At 45.3% G+C, this 15077-nt stretch overlaps 1 protein-coding gene across 1 annotated transcript in view; it reads right to left on the bottom strand.

The window, feature by feature from the left end:
- Window positions 1-14800: 14800 nt before the first annotated feature.
- The window catches only part of Fndc7 (fibronectin type III domain containing 7), a 34312-nt gene continuing 34035 nt past the window's right edge, over window positions 14801-15077 (bottom strand). The window contains exon 12 of the mRNA XM_052178522.1: window positions 14801-14844. Coding sequence (XP_052034482.1) covers window positions 14801-14844 — 44 coding nt within the window. The remainder of the gene's footprint in view (window positions 14845-15077) is intronic.

The following is a 15077-nucleotide window of genomic DNA, read 5'->3' as shown; positions in this document are numbered from 1 at the left end:
CTTTTAAGGAGCAAAATAACAAGTAGCTGCAAAACAGGCTTACAGAAGCAAGACTATGGGACAGTTGGGAAGTCTAGAAAAATCTCAAAAGGACAAAAACCAGTCATCACTGAGTAGTTATTGACAAGGGAAGGTCAAAGTGTTCTCAAAAACAAGTCAGGGTCACAGGGTAGGGCAGGGCAGGTTCCAGGAAACAGAAACTTAAAAATAGACACTCAACTCTCACAGTAAATGAGATTTTGTGTTTAACAATACAACAAAATGTCTCCTAACTTCAAAATGGGGTCAGGCAGGTTCCTTATTCTCCCCTTGACTTATGTGTCCCTGTCAAATCCTTGATAGGGGACTGTAATAATGTCTGTCAAGTGGCAGTAATGCTAGCATTGTTTATCTGACAGGTGGTTCAGGCTGGCAACAAGTTGGCGGGTGCAGAGCTCAAGTATGGTAGCCAGTAGACACATTAGTGGGCCAATGAAGGGGGGAGCCATCTTAGCCAGTCAACATTTGTTTGAGAGATTTTGTTTCTTTCTCCATCAATACTTGTCAATAGTATAAGAAGAATCAGAGATATTAAAACAGCACATTTCGGTAAATTGATGACAACCAAGATTATGTTTAAGTAACAGGTAAGAGGGATCTTTTCTGACATTGAAAGAGTTTTCTTGTTGACTTTCTGGTGGTAGATGGAGCCAGAGGTTTTACCCTACATTGTTAGTTACACACAGGGTTCCTCTGGGTGTGTTAAGTTCAATAGAGATAATTGATGAGTCTTCACTTCCGAATCTTATTTTAGGACACCTGTGATTTCCACTATCAGAACTTTTAAAGAATATTTGATTGTGCTGAAGTCTGTACTGTTACTTTGGGATTGGTCAGTTAGAATAGTCAGTCCCAAGTATCCTCAATCCATGGTGAATAAAAGCAATCATTTGCATGGCAAGACAGTATTGGGGTGTTTCTTTTAATAGGGATGACTTTTATTTCCCCCATCAAGATGCATTTAGATTCTGTTTGCAAAAATAAAACGGCAAAACTGTTAGCCATAGGACAATGGCGGTATAGATTCTAACAGCAAGGTCACAGTGTTTAAAGTTATGTTAGATGGTCAAACCTTAGAAAGTTTGTTTTTTTTAAATGCATTTTTTAAAGATTTATTTATTTTATGTGTATGAGTACACTGTAGCTGTACAGATGGTTGTGAGCCTTCATGTAATTGCTGGGAATTGAATTTAGGACCTCTGCTCATTCTGGTCAACTGTACTTGTTCCAGTTGGCCCCGCTTGCTCCAATTAACCTTTCTCGCTCAGTCCCTGCTCGCTCAGGCCCAAAGATGTAATTATTATATGTACACTGTAGCTGTCTTCAGACATACCAGAAGAGGGAATCAGGTCTCATTACGGATGGTTATGAGCCACCATGTGGTTGCTGGGATTTGAATTCAGGACCTTTGGGAGAGCAGTCAGTGCTCTTAACCACTGAGCCATCTGTCCAGCTCCAAAAGTTTAATTTTTTTTTTAAAAAAGATTTATTTATTTATGTGTATGAGTAACTCTATCTGCATGTACTCCATGCCAGAAGAGGGCATCAAATCCCATTATAGATGATTGTATGCTACCACGTGGATTCTGGGAATTGAATTCAGGACCTCTGAAAGAACAGGCAGTGCTCTTAACCATTGAGCCATCTATCTTTCCAGCCCAAAAGTTTGATTTTTAATAGTCCTTTTTCAGTTATGTTTTACCTCTAGGAGTATGGCTTCTCTTCCACAGTCCCTCAGGTACCTTCTTGAAAATTTTCCATTATTAATTTCTTAGCCGGTTGGTAGTGGCACACACCTTTAATCCCAGCACTCCAGAGGCAGAAGCAAGTAGATCTCTGTGAGTTTGAGGACAGTCTGGTCTACAGAGCAAGTTCCAGGACAACAAATGCTACACCAAGAAACCCTGTCTCAAAAAAGAAACAAAAAGAAAGGGGGAGCAAGAAAGAAAGGAAGGAAGGAAGGAAGGAAGGAAGAAAGAAAGAAAGAAAGAAAGGAAGGAAGGAAGGAGGGAGGGAGGAAGGAAAGAAGGAAGGAAGGAAGGATGAAGAGAGAGAGAGAAGAAAGAAAGAAAGAAAGAAAGAAAGAAAGAAAGAAAGAAAGAAAGAAAGAAAGAAAGAAAGAAAGAAAGAAAAGAAAAGAAAAGAAAAGAGCGGAAAAACAAAGAAAAGAAAAAAAAATTCTTAGAACCACCTGGGTTCTTCCTATTAGGGGTGGAAAGGCCTCTACTCAGCCTGTGAAGATGTTGACAAAGACCAGCAGATATTTGCAGCCATATAGTCCAGGCCTCACTTCAGTAAATCCAATTCCCAAAATTACCCTGGTACATTTTCTTGACTCCACTGTCCTGGGAGAAGCGTGTCCGTATTTCATTTGCCTGGACACTGGTCAGACATTGATCTGGAAAGCTCTGAAATTTGTTCCAGGGTCCAAGTGTCCAGACATGAGAGGAGATAAGTTCTGAAATCTTCTTAGGAGCGAGGCAACGCTTTAGCCAGTTTCAACCCCGTACCTCTGACACCCAGAATCTTCCATCTGTCAGGGTCCACCATCCTTTGCCGCTCTCCTGAGCCCCCAAGTCAGAATATGGCTCAGTCTCTTCTGGATTGTACTCACAAACATCTTCATGGGGCAGAGTCGGGGTCTGGGGACAGCAGACAGTTCCAGGATGGTCTGGAGTTTGGGTTGCCCAAGAGCAGCCGCTTTGGTCTTTGATCTGCATAGCTATTACCTTGAGTTTGGAAGCTTTTGTCTTTTTAGTGTCCTGGCCAGTGTATCACAGCACACTCAGCTGGCAGCCAGGTGGCCTCCGGCAACTGGACAATTTCATGTTTATTTTTAGTAGTTTTTTCTCTGAGGTGAGTAAGCTCCTCCGTTTGTATATCTGTTCATGAACATGAGTCATGACAAAATCATGTCAGCTGTCTGTGAGATATTCACCTTTTTTTCCTTTGGCCCATCTTAAAGCCTATGTTAGAGTGATTCTATCTGCTTTCTGGGTGGATGTGCCCCTGGGTAAGGCTTGTGCCTAAATGACCTACATCCTTCTGGCCTGTGACCACCTCTGTCCTCAGATACCTTCTTGAATGAAGCTGCTACCATCTGTGTAGAGATCTGAATCTCTGGTGGTTAGTGCAATGTGTGCCAGGCTGGGTCCAGTATCTTGGATGATGTCCAGCATCTCCAGGTAGTCATGGATGGGTCCTCAGGGTCGTCTGTGACCTGGCAGCTGGATGGTGGAATTGATGGCCACAGATTTATCAAAGGTCAGTCTTTCCTTATGTAAAAGAAGGGCAGCACTTGACATCCACTGGTTGATGGCATTTGTCTTAGGCAGCGTTTCTACACAAACATCATGACCAAGAAGCAAGTTGGGCAGGAGAGGGTTTATTCAGTTTACACTTCCACATTGCTGTTCATCACTAAAGGAAGTCAGGACAGGAACTCACACAGGGTAGGAACTTGGAGGCAGGAGTGGATGCAGAAGCCATGGAGGAATGCAGGCTTACTGGCTTGCTTCCCCTGGCTTGCTCAGCTTGCTTTCTTATAGAATCCAGTACCACCAGCCCAGGGATGGTGCCACCCACCATGGGCTGGACTCTCCCCTGTTGATCACTGAGAAAATGCCTTACAGCTGGATCTCATGGCGGCATTTCCTCAAGGGAGGCTCCTTTCTCTGTGATTAACTCCAGTTTATGTCAAGTTGACACACAAAACCAGCCAGGATTTCCCCAGTGTGCAAAGCTGTTACAGTTAGAATCTGTCCCACTGTGAGCTGGTCAGCTTCTTTTGCTTTCAGTAGCTGTGATGTCTCTTAAACAAAGGGAGGACATCTCAAGACGACAGGATCTGGCCTCTTTGAGATATAAGTTATTGGCCTCTCCCAAGGACCCAGAGTCTAAGTCAGGAGTCCCTTGACAATGCCTTTTCTTTCATGGATGTAAAGATGAAAAGGCTTGAAGACATCAGAGAGAGTTAAAGTAATAGTCTGTACAAGGATCTCTTTTAAGTTCTTAAAGGCCTGTTCATGTTCCTCAGTCCATTCAAAAAGGGTGTTGCCCCAGCTTTAGCAGAACACAAGGGTGTGGCAAAATCAGCAAACCCACATATCCTAAGACAGCAATATCTAACAGCTCCCAGAAACCCCCTAACTTGTTACTTGGTAGTTGGAGCTGGGGTTTGTATTATGGCTGCTGTTTGGGCTTAGGACAGCAGTGTTCTCCCTTCTCCCAGTTCATATCCCAAGTAGGTAACTTGGAGCATGCAACTTTGGACTTCCTTTCTAGAAGCACTATAGTCTAACAGGGCTGGAGTTTCTACAAGGCCTTGAGTGGCTCTCAACAGTCCTTCTCATCTTTAACAGTCAATAATAAATCATCCACATATTGAAGCAAGGTTAGCTCAGAGTACTTATTACAGACAAGACTTAAATCCTGGCTGAGTGCTTCATCAAAGACAGTAGGGGAGTTTTTGACCCCTTGAGACCATCTGGTCCAGATTAATTGCTCTGATATCCCTAGTTCAGGGTCGGCCCATTCCAATGCAAAGATAAGAGGACTTAATTTTGACAGGGGGATGGAAAAGAATGCACCTTTTAAGTACAATACAATATAAACTTTATGTTCTGGTGGTACATAACAGACTGAGCAGACTGTAGACATTTATAACAATCAGGTGAATGGTTTCTAACTGCTTATTTACTTCCTTAAGTCTCTCATTGGTGTGTCCTCTCGAGTTCCAGGCTTTTGGATAGGATACAAAGGTTATTGCAGACTGACTGGCAAGGAGCACCTGCTTCAAGGAGGCCCCTGATGTGAACCTTAATCTCTTCCTGGCTTCCGAGCAGAGCCCCAGATATTAGTAGCACACATTTAGCCAAGCCAGGAAGAATGCCCTCTGCCCAAACTGTAGAAGTTTCCTGGATTAATAACCCTTCCACTCCCCTTCCAGGGAGAACAACATTGTTGTCTGGAACTTGTTCAAGGTTCCTGCCCTAGTAAAGGGTAAGGACATTCAGCAGTAAGGATAAAAGAATGAGTCATAGTTCCTTGTCCTAGGTTAGCAGTCTAGTCAGTGGTATTAGCTATTCTATTCTGTAGCTAGTCTATTCTGTAATACCCCGTTTTCCCCTGTATTTCCATTGTCTGGTTGGTTAGGGATCCTAGGGGCTCCCATAATACTGAATATATAACCCCCATGTCCACCAGAAAATTTACATGATGGCCCTCATAGCAAAGGTTACTACAGGCTCCTGGGGGCTTAGTTTGAAAGAGTCATGGCCTCACTAATTCTCCATAGTTAAGATTGGCTTGGGTTTACGGGGTCTTACCTGTTTTCATCATGGGCATTCATTCTTCTAGTGACCTATTAATTTGAAGTAGGCGGTCCTTTTTGTAAAGGTTTCTTTTTTATTGTGGAGTTAATGCACAGAGTTGAAAGTGGCTGGGGCTTGCAGTGCAGCCACAGTGGTCCACACCATCTTGTTTGCCAAAAGATCTTCTTTGCTGTCTCTGTGGCCAAACACCTTCTGGGCTATTTCTAATAGCTCTGACCTATTCTTTCCTAGAAACCATTCCATCTTTTATATCCTCCTATGGATATCAGGGGCCAACTGAGGCCAGCTTAATTTCCTTGAGGTTTGCCAGGTCTTCTGGGTCTATAAGGGTGTATAACTGATAGGTGTTGAGGAGATGTCCCAGAAATGCTAAAGGTGATTCATCTGGGCTCTATTTTATGTCTGCTACCTTAGATAGTTTGGGGGTGCTTTCAGGATGCCCATTACATCCCTTCTAAGAGAACCTAGTGGTACTCACTGGCTGACCCATCTCCCTCTGTGTTGTAGTCTCTTTTGAGTTGCTCTGATGGTCAATTGCCTTTACCCTCTAGTCATCAATCACTAAAGATATTCTGGTGAGTGTTTCAGCTGATTTCCTGAGAACCCATTTCCTTTCTTGCTGGAAGAGGGCACAGAGAATATGATGACAGCCATGCCATGTGGGGAGGTGTACTGTGCCAACTTAACACAAGCTGGAGTTATCACAGACGAAGGAGCCTCCCTTGAGGAAGTGCCTCCATGAGATCCAGCTGTAAGTATTTTCTCAATTAGTGATCAAGGGTGGGAGTCTTTGTGGATGATGCCATCCCTGGACTGGTAGTCCTGGGTTCTATAAGAAAGCAGGCTAAGCAAGCCAGTAAGTAACATCCCTCCATGGCCTCTGCATCAGCTCCTGCTTCCTGACCTGCTTGAGTTCCAGTCCTGACTTCTTTGGTGATGAACAGCAATGTGGAAGTATAAGCTGAATAAACCCTTTCCTCCCCAACTTGCTTCTTGGTCATGATGTTTGTGCAGGAATAGAAACCCTGACTAAGACAGGAGGTGGTTGAAAAAGATAGAATCAATTAGAGGGGAAAAAAATAAACCAGGGTTAGTGCTGAAAGGGGTGGGGCTCTGGTTCTTCTAGTTATAGAGAGCTATACTGAGTAGAGAAAGGAGCATATAGGTTTTAATTGTCAGGGAACTGCCATGGGGGAGTTAGGACAAGAGGAAGGTACTATCCCAGAATCAGGGTGAGAGGTGGGAGGGCCATATGGGACCCCCTGATAGGTGGGGAGTGGGGAAAAGACAGGGAGAGATAGGGAAGAAGTAGGGAGAGAGAAGAGGAGGGAGGTAGGAAAGAACTGGACAGGGTAGGTGTTGATGGCGATGGAGGAGCAGAGTGGAAAAGGGTTGAAGGGGATGGAAGGGCAGAGAGAGGCTGGGGTGATGGGGACTGGGGTAGCAAAGGTAGAGGATGAGGAAAAGAACGGAGAAGAGGAGGAGGATAAGATGGTTATAAGAGGGAGGAGGGATTCTTCCTCCTGTGAGGTTTCAGAGGGGGCTCCTGGCTTTCTGCTTCAGGTAAAGGACCCACCTGCCAACGAGCAGGGCTTGCCCATTGAAGATCATTCAAATCTGAATGATATGGGTTGGAAGTTGCTTTAGCCTGAGGCAAGATATATATATATATATATATATATATATATATATATATATATATATATATATATATATATATATATATACCAACCTAAGCTTGGTAGCCAGGGTTACCTAGGGTGATATTTACCATTGCCCAGGCTATCTGAGAATCAAAAATACCTTCAGGGGGCATTCAGTTCCACAGAATGTTTGGAGGCTATTCACAGTGACAGGGTAATCATAGTCCTCTTGACTATATGGGGGTAAAGTTTGTCGAAACTCTTTAGAACACCAGTTAAGCTATTAGACTTGCCTGTCTTATCACTCTTCTTGTCTGTTCATTCAATCGCCCCAAGTTCAAGATAAATCAACACAGAATGGAGAAAGTACAAGGGATGGAGACGATAAAAACAAAACCAAAAACAAGACATACAAAGAGAAGACAAATGAGACACGAAACCAGGACTAGAGACCTCAGGTGGGCAGTGCAACATCTCACTTCTTGCCCTGGAGAGTACTGAGTCTTCTCAGAACCCTTCTCATCCCAGACCAGGAATCCAAAAGAAGCAGATGTCACAGAAATTGCTCTGACTTACCAGGGGAGGTCTCCCTAGACGCTCGCTGCTTTTCTTGGCGTTGTAGTTCATTCTGATAGACTGAGAAACCAAAGTGTGCTTGGAGCCTTGGAATGTCTCACGGTGGCCACCTCCTGAGGTGGTCCTTCAATCCTAGATTCTCAGAACGGAGATCTAGCTTTAGAATCTGGGTGGTTGGTCTTATCCTACTGAGGCATCCAGAAAAAGTTAATACCAATGATCAAGAATAAGAATACTATCACAGTTTTTGAGCCAGAATTGAAGTAAGCTTTACTTCTTTGGCTACACCAGAGCGCTGGCCAGCAGTTGTCTCCTAAATGGGGTTAGAGACAGAGAAGTACTGAGTCTGTTTCTCAGGACCCTTTTAAGGAGTAAATCATGAATGGTTGCAAAGCAGGTTTATAGAATCCAGACAATGGGACAGTTGGGGAGTACAGAAAAATCTCAACAAAAGAAAGCAGTCATTATCATGTGGTTGTGATTAAAGAGAGTCAGGCTGCTCTCAAAAACACGCCAAGGTCATAGGTTGGTGCAGGTCCTTCCAGGAAACAGAAACTTAAAAACAGATACTCAACTCAAAGTAAACAAAAATTTTACTTATTTATTTATTTATAGGTTTTGTTTTTTTTTTTTTTTTTGGATTTGTTTTTTTTTTTTCGAGACAGGGTTTCTCTGTATAGCCTTGGCTGTCCTGGAACTCACTCTGTAGACCAGGCTGGCCTCGAACTCAGAAATCCGCCTGCCCCTGCCTCCCAGAGTGCTGGGATTACAGGCGTGCGCCACCACTGCCCGGGGAAAATTTATTTGTAATGATACAACAAAATGGCTTCTGCTTTCAAAATAGAGTCAGTCAGGTTCCTCAGTATCCTATGGCAGTCAAAAGAGGGCTATAAAGTGAATGCTTTAAGGCCAAATGTGGTGACCCAAATCTGCCATCCCAGTACGAAGAAAATGAAAACAGGAAGGTCAGGAGTTCAAGATCATCCTTGGCTATATACCTAGTTCTAGGCCAACCTGGACCAGAGAAACCTTGCCCAACCCCCCATTCCAAAAAAGCAAATGTCTTACGGATATTATATATATATATAAAGCAATAATCTGTTACTCAACCAATTTGTGCAAAAAATGTGTGGAGGAGATTATCAATGTTGAAGGCTCCAAATTATTGCTAGAAGCTGATGAGCAGGAAATGCTTGCAGCTCAGAAAGCAATCCAGGCAGCAGCCTGCTGGAGGGGGTTGTCTCGGGACCTGAAAGCAAAGCAATCAGCTCAGTTGCTGGCTAAGTGCCCTGACCACCATTATTTACACTATCAGACAGAGGCTTGCCTACAGGATTCTGCAAAGAGTCAGTAGTTTCAGAGATTCAAACTGGTCACTGGGTGGAAATGGTTAGTAAGTACTTTTTCCAACAATGTCTAGTGTTGACTGAGTGCTTGGTATGCACTATGCACCAAAAGTGAATTATCTCCTTTATCCTCAAGCAATCCCCAGAAATGAGGAAGTCAGACTGATTGCCAGAGGTTCCTGGCTTGTGCTGCAGTGGGGGAACTGTCAGTTTGCTCAGCACAGGAAACAAAGGCAAGCGACTGGAAAAGACTGACAAGAGGTGCTTTCTGATTGTGGTTTTTGTGGCAATGCAAGTTGGAGCCCTTGCTCCCTTCAAACTTCCTTTAAAGTGATTCAGTTGCTCACAGTTTTAAACATATGCCATCTTCCCCCCTCCCTTTTCAAGCTTAAATCAAGTTCTGCTTAGTGTGTAGTCAATGGAGCCTGACACATGAGAAACATCCTAAGGGAGGAAACCTTACTGGAGTTCCTTATCCCTGCACGACAAACTAAGAGGAAAAAGTGAGGTGGGTGAGATACCTCCACATCGTACTCTTCAAAAGGCTAGGTGTCAGGGAGTGACACAAAATGCCCTTCATAACTGCAAATATGGTCATAGGAGCTGTGGTTATGACATGTGTCCCTAAAGCCTCAGGGACATTGTAGAGTAGTGGAGGAGTACTAAGCTGCACACATACACAAGTCTATAATGTGCAAATTTAGGTCTAGTTCTTTCTAAAAGTGTGGACTTAAACCATTGCACCTGTGTGTGACATGTTATCTACATGTGTCAGGAGGAGCATGTGTGTGGAAGCATGTGCATGCAGAAGCCAGGGGCCAACGACAGGCGCTTTCTCAGTTACTTTCCCATCTTTATTTTTGAGGTGGGGTCTCTTGTTAAACCTGGAATTCGCTTATTTGGAATAGACAGACTGGCCAGCAAGCCACAGCAATCCTGTCTCCATTGCCTCAGGACCGGGATAAGAGGCACACACCACCATTCCCAATGTTTATCCAGCTTTTCAGTCAGACCCAGGTCCTTACGCTAACTCAGCAAATACCTTACCAACTGAGCTATCTCTGAAGCCCTTGGATACATGTCTAAAACCGTGTAAAACCCAGCAAGATGACAATCTTTATTGCTGGTTTACAAATGAGAAAAAAAGAGGCTGAGGAAAGTTAGGCACATCATGTAAGATCTCAGGATGAGCTAGGACCTGGAGCTATCTGGCTAGAATCCCTCCTTCTCTTGTAGGCTTTTGTTTAGTCCTCCTATGTTCCCTAGTTTTACATAATCTCCCTGAGCTGTTTCTTCAAATCGCCTCTAGTTGGCTCTCCTGCACAGATTAAAAGAGTGTTTGGATTGATTTCTTGAACGTGACACAGCGGAATGAAGGCAAAACCACACCGACACTGGCCAGAGATGAAAAGATGCACAGGCCCCGGGGATTCTGAAGGGCACCAGACCACTGTCATGTAGCCACAGCTCCCCATAGAGAGAATTGTGGCCACCAGTCACTTAGGGCCAGCGCCCCTAAGCCCCGCCTCATGTAGATGAGGCTTCTCAGGCCAAGCCAATAGGAAGCACTTGTTGTCAGACCCAACCCACCCCAGAACTACATCTAAGTAAGATTCTATCCAGAAGGAATCAAGGTGTATGAAAATTACTCCATCATCTGAGAGCATTTGTCACAAGAGCTGTAACACTGCCTGGGAAGAGAACGCTCTTCGGAAGCTTTTGCCACCAGAAGCTCCCCTGCACTCAGCTCTCTCACTAGCCAGCCCTCTGCCAACTCAGCTGGGCTCTGCTGGGCTCTGCTGGGCTCTGCTCAGCTCTGCTGGGCGCGGCTCAGCTCTGCTCGGCTCTGCTCGGCTCTGCTCGGCTCTGCTCGGCTCTGTTCGGCTCAGCACAACCAGTACAGTCTTGGAGCAACAGCAGCTGTTGGGGCAGCGGCACCAGAACAGCTGCAGCAGAGGGAGGTGGCATGGCGGAAGCACTCGCCGCTCCCATTTGTGCCCTTTCCCCTTTGCTTAAACCCTCCCACTGGGCCAGGCCAGTGATCCTCGAATAGCCTCTGGTACACAGACCCACAGTCACCTACTCCAAATCTGCTTTAAATCAGGCCTGCAAGATCACTTGGTTGTCTCTCTAATTTTGGTAATGGGAAACCCCAGCATACTGGACTTCTGCAGAATAAAACACTCTTTGCATTTACATACTGTTTGAGTCTGGGGAGTCATTTTTCGACAATGAGTATGCCCTTACAAAATGAGTATGCAGAAAGCTAAGCAGTGTGTGGCCTGTGCATTGCACATGTTAAGTAAATGAAGTAGGTATACATTAATTTTCCCCTCACCTACCGTGGACCACATTGACTTTTGTGGAATTCTGGCCAGTGCATCCTAGCCTTAAACACACAGCTAAGTGGACATGGCTATTTTCTTGTGCTGATCTTTGAGAACAGAGATACTGGCCTTCCATTTGAGCTAAGCTACTTGTTTCTTCTAGTCAAGCACAGATCCAATCCTGAGGTACCATTCTGAAGGCACACTACTGTCAACCGATGCAGCACATAGTCAGTCTCACACGGTGCTGCCCCACATGCAAGCCCAGAACATGGTTTCATGTCTCTTCCACCAGGCTTTCCCAGCAAAACAAGGAACTCCCCTGAGCACTGTGGGACTCACAAGGCTTTCTTCACAGGCCACGGGTCTCCATCATGTCAGCGTCCCATCACTGAAATCTTACTTCAAGAAAAGAATTCACCAAGGCAAGCCCACTAAGTTTTTTTCAAACTTCTGCATGTCAGAATCCTTTGGTGATCATAAAAAACAAACAAACAACCTACCCACTATTTCCAAGCCTGATCCCAATATCTAATTAATATAAGTCTCCAGAATAACAGCTTGGAATCTATGTGAGAAACGGTTGTTCCCTCTGTGGTGTTCAGAAACTAGAGGAGAGCTGTGGAGTCGGACAAGGGAGGTTAATGGGGCTGAACATGAGGTCAGTATAACAATGTACATGTGAACTTTTCAAAATGAAGCTTATGTTGTTCATTGACAACAATTAATTAAAATACATGAATTTTGTTTTGTTTTGTGTTGTTCTTTTTTTTTTTTTTTTTTGAGACAAGGTTTCTCTGTGTAGCCCTGTTTGTCCTGGTATTTGCTTTGTAGACTACGCTAGCCTCAATCTCAGAGATCTGCCTGCTTCTGCCTCCTGAGTGCTGTGATCGAAAACTGCCTAGATTGGTTGTTGTTTGTTTATGAGACAGGTCTTTCTATACTCTATAGCCCTGGCTGTCCTGGAACTCACTATCTAGTCCAGGCTGGCCTCAAACTCATAGAGATCCACCTGACTCTGCCTCCTAAGGGCTGGCATTAAAGGTATACATCCCTGCACCCAGATAACACCATTTTTTTTTTCCTGAGACAGGATCTTACTATCTAACTTTTATTGGCCTGGAGCTCCCTAGGTAGACCAGGCTAGCCTTGAACTCACAGACATCTACCTGCCTTTGCCTCCTGAGTGCTAGCATTAAAGGTGTGCGCCATCATGACTAGCAAAAACTTCTTCTTTTTTTTTTTTTAATGAACAAAACTCAGCCTGCCTCCATTTGTGCTCTTGAAACATTTAACTCAGCCGGGCGGTGGTGGCGCACGCCTGTAATCCCAGCACTCTGAGAGGCAGAGGCAGGCGAATTTCTGAGTTCGAGGTCAGCCTGGTCTACAGAGTGACCCTGTCTCAAAAAAACTAAAATCCGAAAAACCAAAAAAGAAAAAAAAAAGGGGGGGGAAAAGAAACATTACTCCACTTCTAGAGCTGGCTTGTCTCTGGGAAAGATCTCTTTATCAAGGGGCTCATGGGACCCCACCTTTTACCTCTGAAGCATTGGCTATCAGTAGATCCTCTGAGAGGAGGGACACTGTCTTTAGTTGTGTGTCCTCTGCTGAGCCCATCACAGCCCACACACCGCCCTGGCAAATCTTTCCGTGTCACTAAAGGAAACATCCAGGAACCCAAGAGAGATTGAAAGAGCGTGGGGGGAGTGGACAGGGGTAGTTGAGGACCGGGAAGTAGGTGTTCAGAATGCAAAGTGTACATATGTGAAATTGTAAAAATAAATAGGGGCTAGAGAGATGGCTTGTTGATCAAGAGCATTTGCTGCCCTTGCAGAGGACCCGGGTTCCGTTCCCAGCACCTATATGGCAGCTCACAACCACCTGCTATTCCACTTCCGCGGGATCTTATGTCCTCTTTCGGCCTCCGCAGGAACATGTGGTGCACAGACATACATTCTGGGAGCACACTCATCCATGTAAAATAAAAAAATCAGTCTTTTAAAAATAGATACTTGACAGTATAAAAAAAAATCTCTTTGTCACGTGACACGTTTTGCATCCCTGATTTGTTTGTTGAGACACTGTATGTGCGCCAAGCTGGCTTTGAGTTCATGATCCTCCTGCCTCAGACTCCTGAGTGTTGAGATTACCAGCATGAGCCCTCGTGCTTGGAAAGAAGAGGCAGGAGAGGAAGTTTGCCCTCTTCTCCTTGCTGGCCTCATGCCTAACTTTCCTGCATGTGCACCATTGGGTGCCTGGTGCTCTTGGAGGCCGGAGATGACCGGTAGCGCCCACCACCACCACCACTACCCTGGACCAGAGTTACAGATGTTTATAAGATTCCATGAGAGGACTCAGAGTGGGACCTGTGCCTTCTGCAAGAACAGCCTGTTGTCTTAACCACTGAACCATCCGTTCACACACTACACCCATTCCTTTGAGGATACGAGACCCAAATCTTATTCATACTATTTTAAAATTACTTTTCTGGCATTAGATAGACAAACAACATCTGTTCTACGCACAACAGATTTATGCTAGTTATCCCTGCTTTCCCTCCCCAATCATGGAAGGGAGCCATTACAATGTGTGCGGAGCATAGAGAACAGGATGAGATGGGTGAACCCTGAAAGGCTGTGTGTGCGTGTCAGTCGGCCACGTCGGTCTGAGACTGCTTGCCCTTGGCTGCTGCTCCACCTGACATCTCCCTCTCACTCAGAGGGCGTGATGGTAGTCTTTCCAGCCACAGCCCCACGGTTCTGCTTTCCCAGAGGCTCTGGCAGAGGTCTGCTCACATGGCGCTCTGACTCAGGGAAGTCTGCCGGCAGCACGGCTTTCCCCAGGAACTTGTGCCGAAGGCGAAGGCGTTTGTTAGCACACGTTGCCCTAGCAGCAGCCACTCTAGACTCATGCTTTAAAGCCCCAACAAAGGCCTGTCTCGGATGAATGCTGTCCTCCTTAGCATGGCTTGACTGCAGTGGGGGTGCACCGCCATCCTTCCTGCGGAGAGGATATTGTAGGGAAGCGTTTGAGAGACTCCTGACCAGGACCTTTTAAAGTCTGTGATGGAGCACAACGGTGGATGCTGTAACCGGAGCACTTCGGGAGGCTGAGGCAGAAGGACTGAGACGTCAAGGCCAGCCTGGGCTACATGGGTTTGGGATAAGCAACATTCTGAACAAGCCCCTGTTAAGCACTGCTTTTAGCATTCCAGGCAGGATCAGTGTGCTGACTCAGTCCGGCAACCTTCCGGGCGACTTTCTGGACCATTCCTCTGTGGAGTCCTCTCCTCTCCACAGCTCATCTTGAACTCGACCTCGTCCTCTCAAAACAGTACGAGTTACTCCTTTAAAGCGCAAAGGAGCGTGTCCTATGCTATGGGTATTTTGTGTTCTAATAGAGAGACTCCACGGCTGCTCAGTAACGACACGGGGACTCTGGAAGAGAAGTGGGACTTTTTAAAATGGAAGACAAAAATCTTGCTGTGGAATCAGACAGAATGAATTCTCTCTACTCACCTCGTGAGGTGTCTGTTTTTACCTGGGGCTCGCTGTATCGTTCCTCTTCCCTCTGTAAATCACTGAAAGGACAAGGAAGGGGGCACAGAGGCTGCGTCACAAGGTCAGACATTCAGATATGTTGTTTTTATGGCACCTCACAGCAAGCAAGGAGGAAAGTGAGCTACCAAACTGTTCAAAGGGATCGGAAGTTTCTGACCAACCAGTGTGACGAAATTCCTGCTTCCCGAAATGAACCCTCCAAGTATCCCTGGGCTCACGGTACTGATTGGATGAGGAAAATTCCTTTCACCCT

This window comes from Apodemus sylvaticus, chromosome 4 (genome assembly GCF_947179515.1).
Source record: "Apodemus sylvaticus chromosome 4, mApoSyl1.1, whole genome shotgun sequence".
In the NCBI taxonomy this organism is placed as follows: Eukaryota; Metazoa; Chordata; class Mammalia; order Rodentia; family Muridae; genus Apodemus; species Apodemus sylvaticus.
The sequence above is the reverse complement of the archived record's forward strand: the minus strand, read 5'-3'. Positions and strand labels throughout refer to the sequence as shown.